Raw genomic sequence first — 19,586 nt, forward strand, 5'->3', positions numbered from 1 at the left:
GAATTGTCAGAGATTTTCATAGATAAGGAAGCCATGTCCTTACGCACACTTTTGACATCTGAAGCAATAGTGTCAGTATTAACACGCAATGCTTGAATTTCCTCCAAAATTAAAGAGAAGGGTCAGAGGACTCCACCACCTTGGACTTAACTGGAGGAGGAGAAACTTCTTGTGGCCTTTTATTGTTGACTGGATTTTTATTTTCCATTTTGAGGTGAAAAAATCCAGAAATTAGCATACATAATACACAATTGCGTAAAAGAAAAGTTATTGAGTGAAAAGAGTAAAGAAACCCCTTCAAAATCACTTCAGAAGCACTGGTGCAGCAGCTATATTGGACTGTGGGCGTGGCTAGGCCCAAGCCAGGCCCTTTCCTCAGAATCACTCCGCCCCCAGAGTACACAGAGCAGGCAGTACCTTCGTGGGAGGCTGGGAGCAGGAGGTGAGAAACAGGACTTCCGATGGATAAAACAGGACAAAAATCGCAGAATATGTTGAAATCCTCTTCTTTAGGAAAGCGACCCCATTTGCGGCAAGTTACTGACTGAAAATCGTCGTTTTTATGGTAAAACGGGCCGATAAATCATAGAGCTCAGGCGGCGGCGGCCATGTTGTTTGACGCGCTCGTGCGTCTCCCCCTAACTTTCTTGCTTTTAACACAACAAAGCCACCCAAGATTTCATTTATCCTATATATCGATCAAGAATCCACCTAGAACAATCTACTACTGGACATGCACAAAAATATGGTGAGATGTCCTCACACACCAGCAGATGTCATGCTTCATCATAGGGCTCCCCACTCTATCCAAAAACCCAGTTTGATGAAGAGCGGGCCTACACATGAAGTCAGGGACGCACTTCTAACTAGAACAGACTTGTGAACTATAAAGATTAAAATCCAATGTCATATCCTAAACAGACCTTTATATTCACAGGAGGTTCTAGTTGGTATTAAAAATCAACGTGGAGATCTGGGAAGTAGTACCCCATCACCACATATATGGTCAACATGATTCTGCCCGATGGCTCATACAAGGCTGTGTTATTCTTCAGGACGAAAACGTGGGATCCAGGAGTGGCAGCTGCACATGCATGTGCCACTAATCACAGTAGGGTCGACCTTTGTCAACCCTTAATGTACCTGGCCTCTGCGTACCTGTAAACATGACAATAATCTATATTTGAGGTCTCTAATAACATCAAAACAGGTATATAATTTTTTGAATTTTTAGTTCGGAACTACTTGTAACTACTCTGGTGTAGGTATCCCTTTTTATTCTCATTCAGCGTGCACATTCTCCCACGTTTTCTGGCATTTGTAGTTTGCACTGATTCTGGCAAAAATGTGTTTGTATATCAACAGTACACTTTTTAATTGATTTTGCTCATTTGCATTCTTAATTAAACAACGTAAGAATTCATGGTGTATTTTGAATCTCAAACGTATGAATGCTAAAAATATTTGCTGTTGGTATTTAGAAAACTGCATTGTTAAATGCACAATAGGAATATAGTGATCTACATATTTTAACATTCATCTATTCAGCCAATGTTATTAACTTTATGCAGAGGCTTTTTGAATTCATCCTATTTTAACAGATCTCATAATTTCTAAAGGAACACAGTTCTGTTAATTCCTGAAACATGCATGCAAGTGTTTGATTGACGACCCAATTAATAAAGCTGGGGTTTGAAAAGTCTGAAATTGTTTGTGTATGCTTGTGTAGGTTTTCTCCTATGTTCAGAGAAGTTTCTGTCTTGAATGTAAGTTGTAAGGAAACAGTCTTAGTTTCTAGGAATACTCGTTTGTTGTAAAATTTTCTTGTGAATTGTTTGCAAAGTGAAAAATCTGTATGAATGAAACCAAAATGTGTATTTGCACATGCAACTTTTATTTTTGTTCTCCACATGCTAACATTGTTCAGTTATGCGGACACCCATTTATGTACATGGGTTTGATATGTGAGGCGTTCCCTTGCTGTTGGCATCTTGAAAAAGCACTTGTGTTGTTTAACAGTGTGAGAACTACTTGGAAATCATTTTGAATACCACAAAACCTATGAGTTGTCAATAATTCAGTGCGTTTTGCAAGGTTTTACTCCTCGAGTTACCCTTTCTCACTCCTAATCTTCTATGCCAAATTCATTTTGTGACCATAGAATCCCCCACATCCTGACTCTTTGACTATAGCATTTTTGTACTATATACACAGCTCCGTTAGTATTTCTGTTCCGAATTGTTTGTCCTTGTTACTAATCATGGGCTCTATAGTACGTTTTGTAAAATTCTGTTTGACCATGCATCTATTATGATTTTCTCACAATATTTATTGTAGTATCTTTTTCTTCATTACATTTATAGTCTAAGTATTTGAAACACTGTCCATAATGTAAAATCTAATCTTACATTTCTTTTTACATGCTAGGTCCATGAACACTTTTCTTATTATTTATCTGATAATCCTCCTTTTTGAAGCCATTCTCAGCACTATTTTGAAGTATTCATGGCAAGCAGAAGAAAAATGGGATGAACCTTTTTATAACCAAAAGACAGATCATGAAAGAAATAGCAGCAAGGTTTGTTTCATCATTGTAATCAGAAGAGACACAATAAAACAATGCAAAATTGAACAGAAATATTCCTGTATTAAAGCATTTTTTATGTTGTGGAATGTTAAATAAATATATAATTTATATGATTTGAAAATGTAAATTCATGCACAAGCTCTACCCTTGGTTTAGGAAGGTGTGCCCTGTCAGCTAATGTTTTAAGGTTTTGTTTTTTTGTTAAACCAGTATGGCTTTTGAGATACAAATTATATTGACCAAATGGAAACCAATATTTAACCTTACTTGTTGCGATCACGGTCTGCATTACTCTCCTCTGACATACATTGTATAGCTCCGTTTTGATAGTTGCAGGATTCATCTTCCTCAATATTTGCAATTCACTTTCTTGATACCACTGCTTTTGTGAGGGGAATGGCGATATGGGTGACCCTTAGCTTACCATTTGCACATAGACGTGCTAGGGTCAACTCCGATAGGATGGAGGATATGTACCAATCTGTGGTCTATGCCTTGTCAACATATATGCACTGAACACTGATCTAGAGGTCTTTTTTGAGACGTTCTATAAGAGAGAACACTTAATGGATGTCCTTATGGTATGGTAGGGCGATATGATCGGTTATGGAGAGCAACCCCCTTGATATACTCCCTTCAAAGTGGACTGTTAAGCTTGAAATGTTTGTGTCTAATAAGGAAGTTGTGGAAAATGCAGAGTTTTCTGCTATGTGGAGATCATTTAACTCTGGGGGTCCAGGAAAACTCCTGCTGTTTTGCATCCCATGACACTTGCAGCAGGTTGGGCCACTTTGTGGTGACTGTGAAGAACAGTATAATGATTAAAAAAGTTCAATTTGTTGGCAGCTTTTTGTCTGTCCCCTCTCCATTGCGATTGATGCTGGTGGGAGAACAGAGAAGCCATAGGGTTTCAGTCAAGAGTTTTAGGGTGAATGCCTTGTGGGACAATGCATTTATGGCCAAAACCAAAGAGACAAGCACACAGTATTTAAGTATGTTCAGGATAATTAGGAGATAGCCACTAGTCATGCAGTGGAATGGAAGGCCATGAAAGTGATACTTATGGGGATGTGTTTGTCCACTGTAGATGGCATAGATTGCACCAAGAGGTGATGCTGACTGAACAGGTTGTAGATAGTGGGAATAGTTCCTAACTCATGGGGATAACACATGGGAGTGGACTGAGGTTAGGAGGACAGTAGGGGATACCTATGATGAATTGGATAAGGTCACCAGCACTACTTATGAGCAAAGAACGAAGAGTGAGTATGATGAGATTGGTAGAATGCATAGTGGCTAACCAAGGAGCAAACCTTCTACACTTCTTTTAAATTCAAGAAAGTGAGGTGACACAGTCAGAGATTAATGGCACTTTCAAGGACCAAGGAAGAATGTGAGTAGCAGGTTTTGTTTTTGATAATCAATTTTTATTGAAATTTTCAACACAAAGAAATTCATTCGTAACAAGTCACATAGTCTATTAAAATACCCCCGTCCCCCCCATGACATCACATAGCATATCAGCAGTAGCAGAATAAGTTGCTGGTACCCACCGAGCACAATGGTGTATCAAGGCCATCACGATGGTAGCAAGCCAAACCATTTGCCCCATACTTTATGAAACAGCTCTGGACAACCCCGGGCCTCAAAAACAGCTTCCTCCTGTGTCCCACACCAATCCACCCCCCTCCTCCAACCCCGCAGAGCTGGTGCCTCCGTCTGAGACCATTTGGCTGCAATGTCTCGTTTCGCCACCGCCAGCGCCGTTCCCAAGAAGCGCTTATTGGCTCGGGAGCCGTCCAGTCCATCGAACACTCCTAGGAACAGATGTCTCGGGTCGTGGGGAACCACCCAGCCCAATGCACTCGTAAGTTCTCTTTCCACCCCCCTCCAGAATGGTTCCAAGGCCGGGCACAACCACACCACGTGGTAGAAGTCGGCCGGTGTGCCAGCTCACCGGGCACAGGCCGGGGAGTATCTTGTAGCTGCCCGAAAGAGACGGGCCGGCGTCAAATAGGCCGCGTGGAGAAAGTAAAGCTGGCCCAGGCGTAATTTTGAAGATGTGGTTAGGGTTTTGGGCGCCATAAGGGCATCGCGCCAATCAGCGTCATCCAAGGGGCCCACCCAACCCTCCCATCGCTCCCTAAGGCGATCCAAGGATGTAGGGGAGTTATTAATCAGGGCACGATATATTCGGGACACCCATCCCCTTCCCAGATCTCCCATCATGACTTGGGCCTCCAGGGGACTGAACTCTGGAGGGGAAGTAGGTATGTGGAGGTGAGTGTGGAGGGCGTGGCGGAGTTGTAAATATTTGTAAAACTGGGAGTGTAGGAGTGAGTGTCGTTGCTGCAGGTCGGAGAAGGAACGAATGTGGTCCCCCACCCACACGTCTCTCAGTAGGGTTATTCCCACCAGGTCCCATCGGCAGAACCCCTCCAGGGAAGCTGTCTCTCCCAACCAGGTGCCACACCAGAGGGGCGTTTGTCTAGTCAGTTTCCGATCCCAGCACACCAGACTGAGTGCGGCACGCCAAGCCTGAAGGACCAATCTGGTGATGGAGGGCATTTCTTGTGGCACCGGGGAGCCGTAGAGGAAGCCGTGCAGTTGTGTGAAGTCGAGGACAGTGAGTTCTACCCGGTAAGCGGGGTCAGACTAGCCACCCGCGAACCAGTCGTGGATCACAATGAGTTTGGTGGCCAGGTAATAGGCATAGAGGTTGGTGACTCCCATACCACCGTCAAAGGGGGGAATTCGGCAGTGGGACAGGGACAACCGTGAGCGCCCCCTCCCCCATAAAAACCGGATGAGAACGCTATCCAGTTCCCGGAACCAGCCGCTTGTGAGGGGGATCAAGGTGTTTTGTAAAATATAGAGGAAACCATCATTATTTTAAAAAGGGCGCTTCGTCCCAGCTGGTTAAGGGGAAGGGACTGCCAATTTCGAAGATCAGTTTTCATCCGGGTGACTAGGGGGCGATATTAAGTGTCCATTCCAGTTCAGGCAGGAGGGTCACCCACACACCCAGATACTTAAATGACAGCCTCCAGAGGGGGATCACCGCCTGCCAGTCAAAGCAGGCCCGCGAGGAGTGGAGGGGGACCAGCGTGGACTTTGTCGGGTTGAGGCGAGGACCAGAGACTCGCTCAAAAACTGAAAGGGCTCTCAGGGACCTGGGGCCAGAGCGTTCCGGGTCAGCCAAATAGAGCAGCACGTCATCCGCATATAAGGCAATTTTGTCCACGTGGCTCTGAATCCATTGCCAGCCTCGGATCAAAGTGTCTTGTCGTATTAGCGCCACCAGGGGCTCCATCGCTAGCGCAAATAGGAGTGGGGATAGAAGGCAGCCCTGGCGGGTGCCCCTTCGGATCGGGAACGGTTCGGAGAGTCTGCTGTTAACGAACACACGGGCCCTAGGGCTGTTGTATAGGACCTGGACCAGGCGGCGAAAGGGAAAGCCAAAACCCATCGTCTCCAGAACGTCTCCCAGGTATCCCCAGTCCACCGTGTCGAAGGCCTTCTCAAAGTCGAGAAGGAGAAGGGCCAGGTAGGGGGAAAGCCGATGGCGATGGGCCAGGGCAAGATGGAGACGGCGGATGCAGTGTCTGGTACCCCTGGCCGGCATAAAGCCACACTGATCATGGTGGACCAGGTCTTTCAGGAGGGGCCGGAGTCTCTGGGCAATGGCGGTGGCGAAGATCTTAATTTCAGTATTAATCAGGGAAATGAGCCTAAAGTCGGAGCAATCTAGGGAGGTTGGATGTGTCTTTGGGATGACCATAATAGTCGCCACGTCCGATTCAGACGGGAAGGACCAGTCGTCCACCACATGGCGGAAGAGTTCCGTCAAATCGGGCACCAGATCCTCCTGGAACGCACAGTAGTATTCCTGGGGGAATCCATCCGGCCCAGGCGTTTTGCCGGAGTGTAACATGGTGATGGCCCCGTGGATTTCCTCCGGAGTGAGCAGGCCATCTAGGGTATCCACCGTCTCCCTAGGAAGACACGCAAGCATAGTCCGGAGTCTGCCATCAAGTCCGTGAGGGAGGCGTCGGGGGCATGCGGCATAGAGGGCTGCATAATATTGTGCAAAGGTTTGCGCAATGGCCTGAGGGGTCACCTGGCACGTCCCATGAGCAGTGCGGATCTCAGTGATAATACGGTGGGCCCTAGGGTAGGAGACTAGTTTGTGGAGCAGTTTCCCGTTCTTGTCGCCCCATCCGTAGATACAGGCAACCGAGGATCGCCAGAGCATTTGGGCCGATTCTAAGGAAAGCCGCCGAATCTCATACCGGACCAGAGCCACCTGTCTGGAGGAATCGGCAGCGTCAGCCTCCAGCTGAGCCTGTTCCAAGCGGATGGCTCTGGATTCCAGCTAGGCAGACTGGGCCGCTCGTTTTGCATGCCTGAGTCCCTTGGCGACTCCCCGAAGCACTGCCTTGCTCGCTTCTCAGAGCGTTCCTTGTGAAGGGACCGACCCTACATTGGCGAAGAAGTAATGTTGGAGTTCCTGACCGAGAGAGTCTACCAGGTCGGGGTCCTGCAAATACCACGCGTTGAGGCGCCAGGTAGCCCTAGGGCCAGTGGACGGGGACCCAATGCGGATGGCGATGGGGGAGTGATCGGAGATTCCTAGGGCGAGAATCTCCACCCCGGACACCAGCTGGCAGTCTGTGGCGGGCATCAGAATCAAGTCTATCCGCGAGTGGTTGTGGTGGGTGGTGGACGTATGGGTATACTGTTCCTTTCGGAGGTTCCATACCCTCCATACATCAGAGCCCCAGTGCCGAAGCCCAGCCCTCGAGACATTTCGCAGAGGCGCGTCGCTGCGCCGAGGTAGGGCCCGACACGTCCCTGGAAGGCTGGAGTACAGCGTTAAAGTCACCCCTGACAACTGTGAGGCCTTGGGGAAGGGAGGAAACCACTCGTGTGAGGTGCCTTAGAGCAGAGGACAAGAGTGCCGGGGGCACATAGACGCTAAGGAGGTTCAGGGGGTTGCCCTCAACTAGCCCGACACGGCCACGAATGTACCTTGTGTATCGTGACGGCGTGGGTCAGGGTGAAGGGGAGCCCTCTCCTCAGAAGAATGGCCACCCCCGGGAGCCCCTGGCAAAGCCGGAGTGCCAGACTCAGTCGAACCCGTATCGTGCTAAGAAGTGGAACTAGGAACCCAGAAGGTGGGTTTCTTGGAGGAGCAGGGCATCAGGCATGTGGCGGCGGGCTGCACGCAGCACCGCAGATCCTTTGATGCGCTCAAGGAGGCCGTTCACATTCCAGGAGAGGATGCGAAGAGGCGCGTCAGAGATGTGGGTCATGTGTAGGGGCGTGATCTGGCGTTAAGCAATTGGGACTCTGGAGTCTCCCCCCCACCCGGGTGAGGGATCCAGCAGCATCTGGGGCTCTGGGGTCCAGGTAGGGAAAATAGGGGCATATGTGACAATGGTGGAGGACATTGGGACTTGTGACTACACACATAGACAGAACAAGGCAGCCCGGAGGCGGCCAACAACAACCAAACCACGAGAGACAACGGTCTCTCCCCCCACCCTCGCCCCCCAAATCCCCCCACCCTATACTTGAGAACAGGAAGCATCTGTCGCCCTAGAACAATCACTAAAGCCTCGCAAGGAGGCGAACAGCTAAGCTAAAACGGTTAGCAACTACGAGATCGGGACGTGGCTAAGTCGGACCTGAGTGCGTAGCAGTTTTAGGAGCTAAATTATAGAACAAATACTCAACCTTCAGACAACTTCTGGTCTTACACATTTTTTGAAGAACCATGAAAGATCATGAAGAGACCCCTGTTAGCACCATAAATAGATATTTGGTGCTTGGAATCCTTCAAATTGCTGGGAGAGAGGTCTACAGCTCAGTGGCTGATAGGAGGATGTGGGATATTGGGTGTCATCACCCAAATGATAAATGAATGGTTTTTGTTACATCTACATGTTTGATGGAGCCATTCTGCTATCCCAGTTTAGTGTTCTTGGAATATTCTCGGGAAGGGTTGCATTAGGGTTTTAAACAAGTCTGATTTGTTCCAGTACTTGGATAGATTGGTATAATAAGCATTTACAATGCAATGGTTTCGCCTTTGGAAAAGTTAGAGCTATTGGCATTGCTCATGACATTTCTTTTATTTTTTTTTACTTATAAATAAATGGCATTGTTATTTACATTGCCAACAGCTCTCTCAGCCCACACAGCTCTCTCAGCCCACACAGCCCAGACAGCTCTCACAGCTCTCACAGCTCTCACAGCCCACACAGCTCTCACAGCCCGCACAGCCCGCACAGCTCTCACAGCTCTCACAGCTCTCACAGCCCACACAGCCCACACAGCTCTCACAGCTCTCACAGCTCTCACAGCTCTCACAGCCCACACAGCCCACACAGCCCACACAGCTCTCACAGCCCACACAGCCCACACAGCCCACACAGCCCACACAGCCCACACAGCCCACACAGCCCACACAGCCCACACATCCCACACATCCCTCACAGCTCTCACAGCTCTCACAGCTCTCACAGCCCACACAGCTCTCACAGCTCTCACAGCTCTCACAGCTCTCACAGCTCTCACAGCTCTCACAGCTCTCACAGCTCTCACAGCTCTCACAGCTCTCACAGCCCACAGAGCTTTCACAGCCCACACAGCTCTCATAGCCCACACTATGCTGCTGTCTCTAAGAGAAGCACTTCCCAAATTCAAAACAGATCTCAGTTTCAGAGATTCATTCCCCAAATGCAACTACAGACATGTGCTTTCCCAAGGAAATATACTGCAAAAATAAAACAAGCATTTACAAGTGGGGCCGGAGACACGGACAGCGGGAGGGGGGGGCGGGAACAGGCACAGGCACAATCAAAAGGCAGAAGGCAAGAAAAAACAAAACAAAGTTGTATCTGTTATTTTGGTGCAGGCTAGAACCCACTTGCATGAGCTAGCTGCACAAAGGCGGAGTCTCATTTCAGGCCTGGAGGGACTCCCTGCACAGGGAAGGAGACTGGGGACAGGCCTGAAGGGACTCACTGCACACAGAGGGAGACTGAGGACAGGCCTGGAGGGACTCACTGCACACAGAGGGAGACTGAGGACAAGCATGGGGGGGACTCACTGCACACAGAGGGAGACTGAGGACAAGCCTGGAGGTTTAGAAAAGGTTAGAAACTGCGCAGAGTATCTCTCTCGGACTTCTTTGTAACTGGAGCTTCGCAAAAAATGGGCAACATAGAAAAGCAAACATTAGCAAAGCCAATCCATCTAGCGTTGGGTTCCAGGCTTTGGGTTTGGTTCATAGTTGTTCTGTATTGCCATCGATTGCATAAAACGCTGCCGTGGAAGTTGCCAGGCCTTCACTAATATTTAAAAAAAATATAAACACGCATTTTTTCTCTAAACAAACACAATGTTAAAGTGGCCCCTGAGGGGGTGCTACTGTGTGTGTGGATGTGTTCATTTTGACAGGGTTTGCTTCTGCCCTCGCTCAGGATGCAGTAAGCCAATGGCTGAAGTGGGCTGGGCCAGGGGGTTCAAAGCAGCGAGCAGAAGAGAAGTGTGAATGGCACAACAGCAGACCAATGGGTGAAGAGGGCTGCCTGAACGCCCTATAAGTAAGAGCGAAATATGATATTACTAGAACGAGAAGATCTTGGTTCACACCACACCTGAAAAACAAACAATAGATGAGGCTTCCTCAAATATGGTAGTCCAAAATCGTCGCAATGTATCCTCTTCCGACGACCTGCAACTACTACAATTGATGTGCCCTACAGAGACGTGTCAGCAACGACCCTTGCACTGCAAACGAAACCCTGCTAGCTGCACGATTAATGCACGTGCTCAGCGTACTCTAAATGCGGAGTACACTCTTGTACTCCCTCGCTGCACTGTACACCCCCTACGGCACTCCTCAATTGCACTTTACTACATCACCGGAGCACAAAAGGTGCCTGCTGCGTTCGAAAATCATGCACCCGTGCTGCACTTTACATACTGCACCCTCAAACATTATTTGTTGCACTTTAAATGGACGCACTGTCCCTCTGGGTGAGGACCTGGCTCCCTTCTCACAGCACTTTACCCGAATACACCCTTCTGCACGTAAGGGCACCTATGTCAGCTGCGCGTTATTCAGTAACGTATTTAAACGTATACCCTGCAGCACGTTCAAAGCACATTACTCATTTGATTTTCACTTTAAATTCACACACTAATTCAATTTAAGCTTGTGCACAATCACTGGACTTTAAATCCATATACCCGGGTCATTTTGTGTGTACAGATGTTGCCTGCACTTTAACTCATTCCAACCGTAAATACTATACTAGACAACACCGCTGCACTTCGGATGAACACGTTAGCACACATTACGCGGTACGCTTATAGTGTGAAGCCGAAGTGCAGGGAATCCCTTTCCTTCCACTGCACTTTAAAGGACATTTTTCGACTAAAGTCTCCTAAACGTTCCCGTGGCATTTCGAGATCACACCCATATGCACTTTGCTATTTATTAATAGGGTGCCGAATGTATTTAAGGATTAACCGCCCCAACTTTTTTATCAGCTCCACTTTCACTTATTTATTTCCCCTCTTCATTTTGGGGAGGGGGGTGGGAGGGGGGGGGGTAGCCTAACGGCCAAAACTGTTGGCTTTGAATCTTAAGAACCGTGTTGGAGTCTCAGCGTTGGCACAGCGTCCTGTGATTCTGGGCAAAACACTCACTCTCCCTGTAGCTACAAAAAATGAATGTGTCCTTGACTGTGTAATGTAGCTGGTGCTCATGTAAAGCGCTCCGATACCTTCATGTCGAGTTCATGCTTTATAAACCTGCAACAAAAAACAGTTCTTGCAGCGATACTTTGGACACCACTTGTCTGCCATGCAGGGAATACAAGCTTCAGGTCACACTCAACATCCAGACCCTCTCCACGTTACATTTTACATTGCACTTTCAATGACTATCCCCGCCCAATGCACTTTACAGCGGTAGTTACGGGTGGCACTTTGAAGGGATATACCCGGGACCTCCACAGAGCTTTGCACTGGTGGTTACAGGCGGCACTGAATGGACATCGCCGCACAACCCTCCAACCCCAAAGACACAGCACTTCACTCCAGTAGTTATGGCGGCACTTTAAATATTGCTGCTGTTAAAGCTTTGACTCCGCCCTTCAGACCTGAACTTTGACGTCACACTCCACTCCACAGCACTCGGGGTCGTGCTCACTTTACACCTGCAGTGAGACCAAAAAAAAAAAAAAAAAAACCTGTTTAGTGGGCACTGGTCCCTATATGGCAATTTCATGTGTTTCACGACAACCACTGTACACCACACCGTGACCTCGGGAGAGCTGGGCCTCCAGGCTGCGTCCCTCCCAGGCAAGAACCGAAAGCCCCCCCTGGGCCTGCTGCTGCCTGACAGGAAGACACAGATCCACCCGACATGCTCTAGTCTAACAGCTACCTGAAACCTCAGGGTGTTGCCGCAAGAAAATACTGTGCACGCTGCTTTGCTGCATTATGCAAAAGTAAAACGCATTATGCACCAAGTACAGGTACATAGGTTTACTAGTATATTGTTTTATGCGTTACAAAGCCACATTACCTTTTAGGAGAATATGGCACACATGTATAAAATATAAAATGGGTAGATGATGCGCATGCGTGCTCGGCGCCGATCATGTATTTTATAAGTCTAACCCATGTACGTAATGCAAAGGGGGGGGGTGGAGTGTTGGAGGTACAGTGTGAATTCTGTTTTTAAAGCCACACAGCATATTGTCAACATTACCACAAAGATACAAATGCAATATCACGAATAATGTGTACGTGAATAAAGGGGCATTAAAATCTATACATCAGCGTGCATTAAAACATGTTTTTTGGGCACACGGTCAGGGGGGGGCGGGAACGGACAGCGGGAGGGGGGGCGGGAAGGCACGGCGCTGATCATGTATTTTATAAGTCTAACCCATGTACGTAATGTAAAGGGGGGGGTGGAGTGTTGGAGGTACAGTGTGAATTCTGTTTTTAAAGCCACACAGCATATTGTCAACATTACCACAAAGATACACGGTCGGCCGCGGAATGGCCAAAACAAACCTGGACGCCAAAAAAAAAAAAACCCCGACCACGGCCGCAATGACTATGCGAAAAGGGTGGAGAGGGAAAGAATCGTCGGGAACGCCCACCAATCGCCTCGGGAAATGACGGACAGCTCTCTTCCAATGGCTAGCCTCCATTTATGGAGCTAGCCAATGGAAGAGAGAGGCTGAACTAAAGCACACAGTGTAACTCAAAAGATTTCGACCTGCCCCGAAAAGCTGCGCGGCGCAGCTTTTCGCCAGGTTGAAACCTAAAAAGAACAAAGGAATTCCCGATAGATTGCTCCATTCTTTGCAGTAACCCCTGTGTTATCATTCACTTTACTTATTTGTAATAGTTTGAATATGCAAATTGAACAACAATTTTTCCAACAGATCATGAGAGATCCCTACCTTCATCTTGTTTGGGTTATAAGGTTGGTTTCTGGTTTCGGTTGAAACTGATTAAAATGAATGAAACCCAACCAAAGAGAATTGTTTGCTTTTCAGTGGGAATGGTAAAACCCTGATTTTTCACTGCTCTTATATTGCCTTGGTGTCCTTTAATGTCGAAGCAGTACAAATGCAGTTCCTATCTTGCTGCACTTTTCTGTGATTGGTGCTCCTGCTATTCCCGACTTCGGTAATATTTCATTATTTACCATGCCATTCAATAAAGCCCCTGGACTTTTCCAATCCTGTTTTGGGAGCATGGCTCAACTCCTCAGACTTCAGCTGGCTGTTTTTCTGCATGCTTCTTTGTGGTGATTTAGAACTATAACCTAACCAGGTTTCAGTCCAGGGCTAGTTGCACTGCCATAATGTAATACTCCTTCACTGCGAGTCGGCTGAAGCTTTGCATTCTGAAACATCGGTCTCATAATTGCTTCTTAAGCCACACTGACCCCTGCTGGCACAATATCCTTCCATAAAAAGCTGAACCCAACACTCCAATTCTTAGTTTTACATTCTGTTGAGTATGCACCTCTGAGCTGGGGTGGCAGAGTGGGCTAAAGAATGGTGATGGATTAAACCCATATCTGTTGACTAGGTGTGAGTGTTTGATTTGTTCCGATGCTCCGTTCATCACCACCCCGTTTTGTACCGCTTTGTTTGCCATAAGTTGGCAGGGTATGCTCAGACGTGAGTCCCTTGCTCACTTTGCCACTGGATTCAAGCAAGCCTGGCTGAAGACGGCTGGAATGCCAGAAACCGGTCCTAGGAAGCTTGTTTCTGGTCCAGGAAAGGCATGGCTTGGCAGTTCGGGCTGGACTGTTCCCATGAGGCACAGGGTCAGACTGATTTGCATATGGCCATGTCTGAACTGGGGTGGCAGAGTGGGCTAAAGAATGGTGATGGATTAAACCCATATCTGTTGACTGGGTGTGAGCATTTGATTGGTTCAGATGCTCCGTCCATCACCACCCCCTTTTGTACCGCTTTGTTCACCATAAGTTGGCAGGGTATGCTCAGATGTGAGTCCCTTGCTCACTTTGCCACTGGATTCAAGCAAGCCTGGCTGAAGACGGCTAGAATGCCAGAAACTGGTCCTAGGAAGCTTGTTTCCGGTCCAGGGAAGGCATGGCTTGACAGTTCGGGCTGGACTGTTCCCATGAGGCTCAGGGTCAGACTGATTTGTATATGGCCATGTCTGAACTGGGGTGGCAGAGTGGGCTAAAGAATGGTGATGGATTAAACCCATATTTGGTTCAGATGCTCCGTCCATCACCACCCCCTTTTGTACCCCTCTAATTTGTGGCATCTTTCCTGGTCTCCGCCGCTGAGGTATCAGATAATAACAGATGGCGAACTGATATCAGTGTGCCCGGGTGGGCATTCTTTTTTACACAGTGATGTCACCACGACTTCACTTCTGGTATCGAGATGGAGCCAGCACCACATACTGGCACTGAAGTTCTATAGCTGACGTTTCCAGAACCAGTCTGACCTGAATGAGGTCAGGAATATGTGGGTAGATGGAGTATTTACCAGAAATATTGTTAGGGAAGTAACTTTCATTTGTCTTTCACCAGGCAATCCCACTTTGAACTATAAGGGATTTGAGAAAAGCTTCTAAATTCACATTGCAAGGCTTCAGGATTTATAGTTGTTACATGTGCTGGTCTTGTACATTCTACTGTGCCCATCATTATGGAGCACTTTTCTGGTGGCTTATTGTATCGAGCTCTGAATTGTGAAGTTAAACTAGAGGCTCTTCATTATTGGGCCACCTGAAAGGTGCCATAGTTTAAAGTGCAAATCTTATGCGCCGACACTTATTCCAAATTTGTAAACTTGAGGAATGAAGAGGCTTGATGATGGGGTCAATTAACCCCTTCGTATCGTGCACCATTTCTGTGCGGGAAAGATTTATTAGAAACTGAGTTCACAATTAGAAAAACGATTCGAAAAATGAGTAAAGCGCTGTATAGTACTTGGGTCACGCGCACAAGAACTGCTGCTGTTGCTAACTAAACTGCTGCTATTGCACTTTGCACAGACCGCATCATTTTAAAGTTTTAAATAATATTCGAAATGTTTTTTCTATTATAATATGAGTGCTGCTTGACAAAACAGTATTTGCCCTTACTCCTCGGTCCGCCGCGGGAAGTCCCATTTTTGCGAAGGGAGCACTGGGATACTCCGAGATCAGAGGGACGCCATCTTTGGACTAGAGGGGTTGCACTCTAGCTGTTCACTACTTCCAGGGAGAGCACATTTAGCTCGATGCTCGGCCGGGCGCGCAGCAGACGCACGTAGCTGGCGAGCCTAAGGCAAGCCTGTCTGCGCCCGTCAGTGTGAAGCCGGGACCAGGGTCCAGGACCCCTGCACAAATTCCCAAAATTACATATTCCTGAGAGGAATTATATAGCTATAACAATAAAGGAAGAAGAAACTGTAAGAAGATTGAAGAGGTGACAAACACCACAGGTATATTAAAAAAGTGTGGGTTATGCACACATACTCAGAAAATAACTCTTAAAACAGTAAGAAAACATAAATCAATATCAGACAGGCCCAAACGTAAGCCTGGATGGAATTTAGGGCTGATCAACAGCAGATAATTGCCTAAACACTCAACTGAAATCCGAATTCTGTTACAGGATACTTAACTAGATACCTTATTTATAACCGAGAGTTCGCTTAAGGAAGACTCCTCGCTGGATATAGTCATGGCACTCCCACCAGAGTATGAGATACACAGGCTAGATAGGATGGGCCAGTTAGGGGGGGGTGTTGCCATCCTCATAAAAAAGGGTTACAAGTGAATTACAGAGGATGTGAATGTCTCTCCTTCTCGATTTCCCTTTCCTCAAACTCCACCCTATCAGGCCTCCTAATTTATTGTCCACCAGGTCCTTATGGGGAATTTCTGGAAGAACTGCTTTAAGTGCTGACCAGTCTTATACTAAAAAAAATGACCCATCACTATTCTGGGAGACCTGAATCTGCACCTAGAAAACAAGGATCTTTCTAGCACAGAGTCTCCTATCAGATTTGGAAAGTTTACATCTAACCCAGCTAGTAACATCCACCACACATAACAAGGGACATACCCTAGGTTTAGTAATCACAAACAACCCAGATATGAAAGTGGCTTTACCAATTCCAGTCGCCTGGTCAGACCATCACTTCATCCCAATAGAATTGAGGAAGCCAGGAAAGGAAAGCAGGGAAGGGTCAACCACATAAGTAACAAAGAAAAGGTGTTGGGCCAAGATCAACCAGCCAGAATGGGAGAAGGCCCTAACAAATATGTCAAATTTAGAGACAGACGAGCCAAAAACAGCTGAAACAGGGTACTCAAGATGGGAATCATGGATCAACAAATCTTTTGACCTAGGGGCCCCCAAATCAGTGGTAAAGCCTACAACCTCGAACTAGAGCGGAAGGATGGTTTAACACCCAGCTCCTAGAGTTAAAGAAGCAATGCAATAGGCTTGAAAGAGAATGGAGGAAATCCTACGAGCCCTCACTAAAATCTGATTATAAAAAAGCAATTAGGAACTATCACGAGAATATCAAAATAAGCCAAGCTAAATTCTTTGAGGAAAAAACAAATAGTGCTCAGAACTCCTCAAAGGAATTGTTCCGAGTAATTAAGTTGCTAACTAACCCAATATCTGCCACTGGCCCTACTGAAACATCGGCAGAAAGATGTAACGACCTGGCCACATACTTTTTCTCTAAAGTAACGGACTTATACAGCAATTTTAAAAATAGGGGAGACCCTGATCCAGAAAGAGAAGAAGACTCTGAATCCGTGCTTCCGAAGCAAGTGATGACGTACTTCCCACCCATTGAACAGAACGAGTTTATAGCACTGATGGAAAAGGTTAAGTCCGGCTCTCCTCTGGACCCAGCCCCCCACAAATACTTAAGACAGTAGCACCCATCATCACACCAAATTCACTGAGGGTATTGAATCAATCCCTTGAATTAGGAGAAGTCCCTGGGGACTGGAAACATGCAGTGATAAAGCCACTGTTAAAAAAAGCAAATGCAGATACAGAGCAACTGGGGAATTATCGACCAATATCCCAGCTACCATATGCAGGCAAGCTGCTAGAAAAGCTGCTAGAAAAGCATGTAAACCGAAATCTGTCGGAGTTTCTTGAAAGTCATCAATATCTCCATCCAACTCAGATAGGTTTTCGAGCACAACATAGTACGGAATCTGCATTATTGATAGTGGTAGAAGAGCTGAGGCAATCACTACACCAGGGGAAATCCGCGGTGCTCCTCCTGTTGGACTTGAGCGCCGCTTTCGATACGGTGGACCATCAAATACTTGGCAGAAGGTTAGCTAACATTGGGATACAGGGTGACACACTCAAATGGCTGTTATCCTTCCTGAGCAAAAGAACCTTTCAAGTACAAGAAAACTCTACTTTCTCAGAAACTATAAGGCTAGAGTGCGGCGTTCCACAGGGATCGGCCCTGAGCCCAACCCTTTTGAATATATATCTGGAGCCACTGGCCGAGATTGTACAAGAATTCAACATATCAATGACCTCGTACGCGGATGATACACAATTGGCGATATCACTAGACCCAAAAAACAGTAGAGATGGGGAGAAGATGTCTTCCTGCCTGATAAAAGTCAAAGATTGGATGACTAGAAGCTGCCTAAAGCTGAATGGGGAAAAAAACGAGATATTCTATCTTGGAAATAAACTGGCACCCACCCCCATTTTAGCCTGGCCAGCCTGTCTAGGCAAGGCACCTATACCTACAGACATAACTAAAAGTCTAGGTTTCTGGCTAGAATCTGATCTGTCTATGGGCACCCAAGCCAAGAAGGTACTAAGACGCCTAAGGAAAATTCTGGACAGGGTGCCAATGCATCTAAGGAAGAAAGTGGTCCACTCCCGACTAGACTATGGAAACTCTCTGTTACTGGGAGCCCCTAAATACGTCAAGCGCAAGCTGCAGATTGTTCAGAATGCAGCCGCCAGGCTGCTCTGTGATATCCCCTCACGGGAACCGGTAAAAAAACATTTAGTGAACCTTCATTGGCTTCCGATAGATGCAAGAATAAAATTGAAAGCTCTGATCATTACACACAGAGCACGCTATAATAAAGGACCAGAAAAAATCAGGAAGCTTATCTCCCCATGCACTCCACACAGGCACTTATGATCTAGTACAGCTGACCGCCTAACACAAACAAAGGTCAAGAGAGAAAGATGGGGCAGAAGAGCTTTCTCACATCTGGCCCCTAAACCCTGGAATTCCATCCCAGTAGAGTGTAGGAAATTAGATATCGAACTGCAATTTCGAAATCAAATAAAAACTTGGCTGTTTAAGCAACATCTCTAAGTCACTGGCATCTTATCAGTAACTAATCATACAGCGCTGGGAAGCCTTAGGGCAGCCATGCGCTCTATAAATACCTATAATAATAATATGACAATAGAGGTGGGGAGGAAATGGAGACTTATCAATCCAGTTGTTTCCTGAAGTGGTAGGGACTTCAACAAGCAACGTCTGAGAATTGATGGCTGAAGAAAAATAATTACTTGTTAGATTCTTAGGGGAAAGCAGCACAGTGGAAATACTTAATGCAGCACATAGGTCTTTTGTGCTATATCAAGCCCAGCCCGGATTGTTGGAACTGTGCCTATTTTATGTATCTTCTTCGCATTGTTTATATGTTGACTGGGTTAGATTTTGTCCAGAATGAGAATTTGGGCACATAAGCTGTAAATGATCTTGCAATATATTTGCTTTAGTTTGTGTTATCACAAGTCAAAACTCCTGCAACATAGCTGAAGTTTAAATGTAAACCCTCTTCCTATGTTTTATTAATTCAGTTAATTATTTTGAAACGTTCTGCTATAGCAGTTTCTAACCAAACAGCACTGAGCTAAATGTTAACCTATCTGTGTGAATTAATAACTGAATGTATTTCTTTTTTCTAGATTCTACGGTTTATTTCAGATTTCCTCGCTTTTCTAGTACTTTACAATTTCATAATCCCCATTTCTTTGTACGTGACTGTGGAGATGCAGAAATTTCTTGGCTCCTTTTTCATTGGCTGGGATCTGGATCTTTACCATGAAGAAACTGACCAGAGGGCACAAGTGAATACTTCAGACCTGAATGAGGAACTGGGACAGGTAAAAAGTGGTAAAGTGTTATTTTGCTTTTTGTCTTTATCTGAGGGTACATGTTAGGGCCGGTTTAAGGTCGTTCTGTGAAGCAAGAAAGTACTAAATTGTTTAAATTGGCACACAATTGAAAATATTTGTTCTCTAATTGGGTTTTATGAATATCTCTGAGGTTTCCGGTTTCAGCAGAAAAACTGCTTCATTGCGCACATAGTTTGGGTGTTTATTGATAACTGTTTAACACCGGTGTCCTAGATTTCTATACTCTGGAATATAAAATAAAATAAAAGAATCCCTTTT

General features: G+C 46.3%; 1 protein-coding gene across 1 annotated transcript in view; it reads left to right on the forward strand.

The window, feature by feature from the left end:
- Nucleotides 1-19,586, forward strand: part of ATP11B (ATPase phospholipid transporting 11B (putative)) — a 602,728-nt gene that overhangs the window by 218,412 nt on the left and 364,730 nt on the right. The window contains exons 11-12 of the mRNA XM_078665453.1: nt 2,428-2,578; nt 19,098-19,295. Coding sequence (XP_078521579.1) covers nt 2,428-2,578; nt 19,098-19,295 — 349 coding nt within the window. The remainder of the gene's footprint in view (nt 1-2,427; nt 2,579-19,097; nt 19,296-19,586) is intronic.

Source organism: Lissotriton helveticus, chromosome 11, assembly GCF_964261635.1.
Source record: "Lissotriton helveticus chromosome 11, aLisHel1.1, whole genome shotgun sequence".
Lineage (NCBI taxonomy): Eukaryota > Metazoa > Chordata > Amphibia > Caudata > Salamandridae > Lissotriton > Lissotriton helveticus.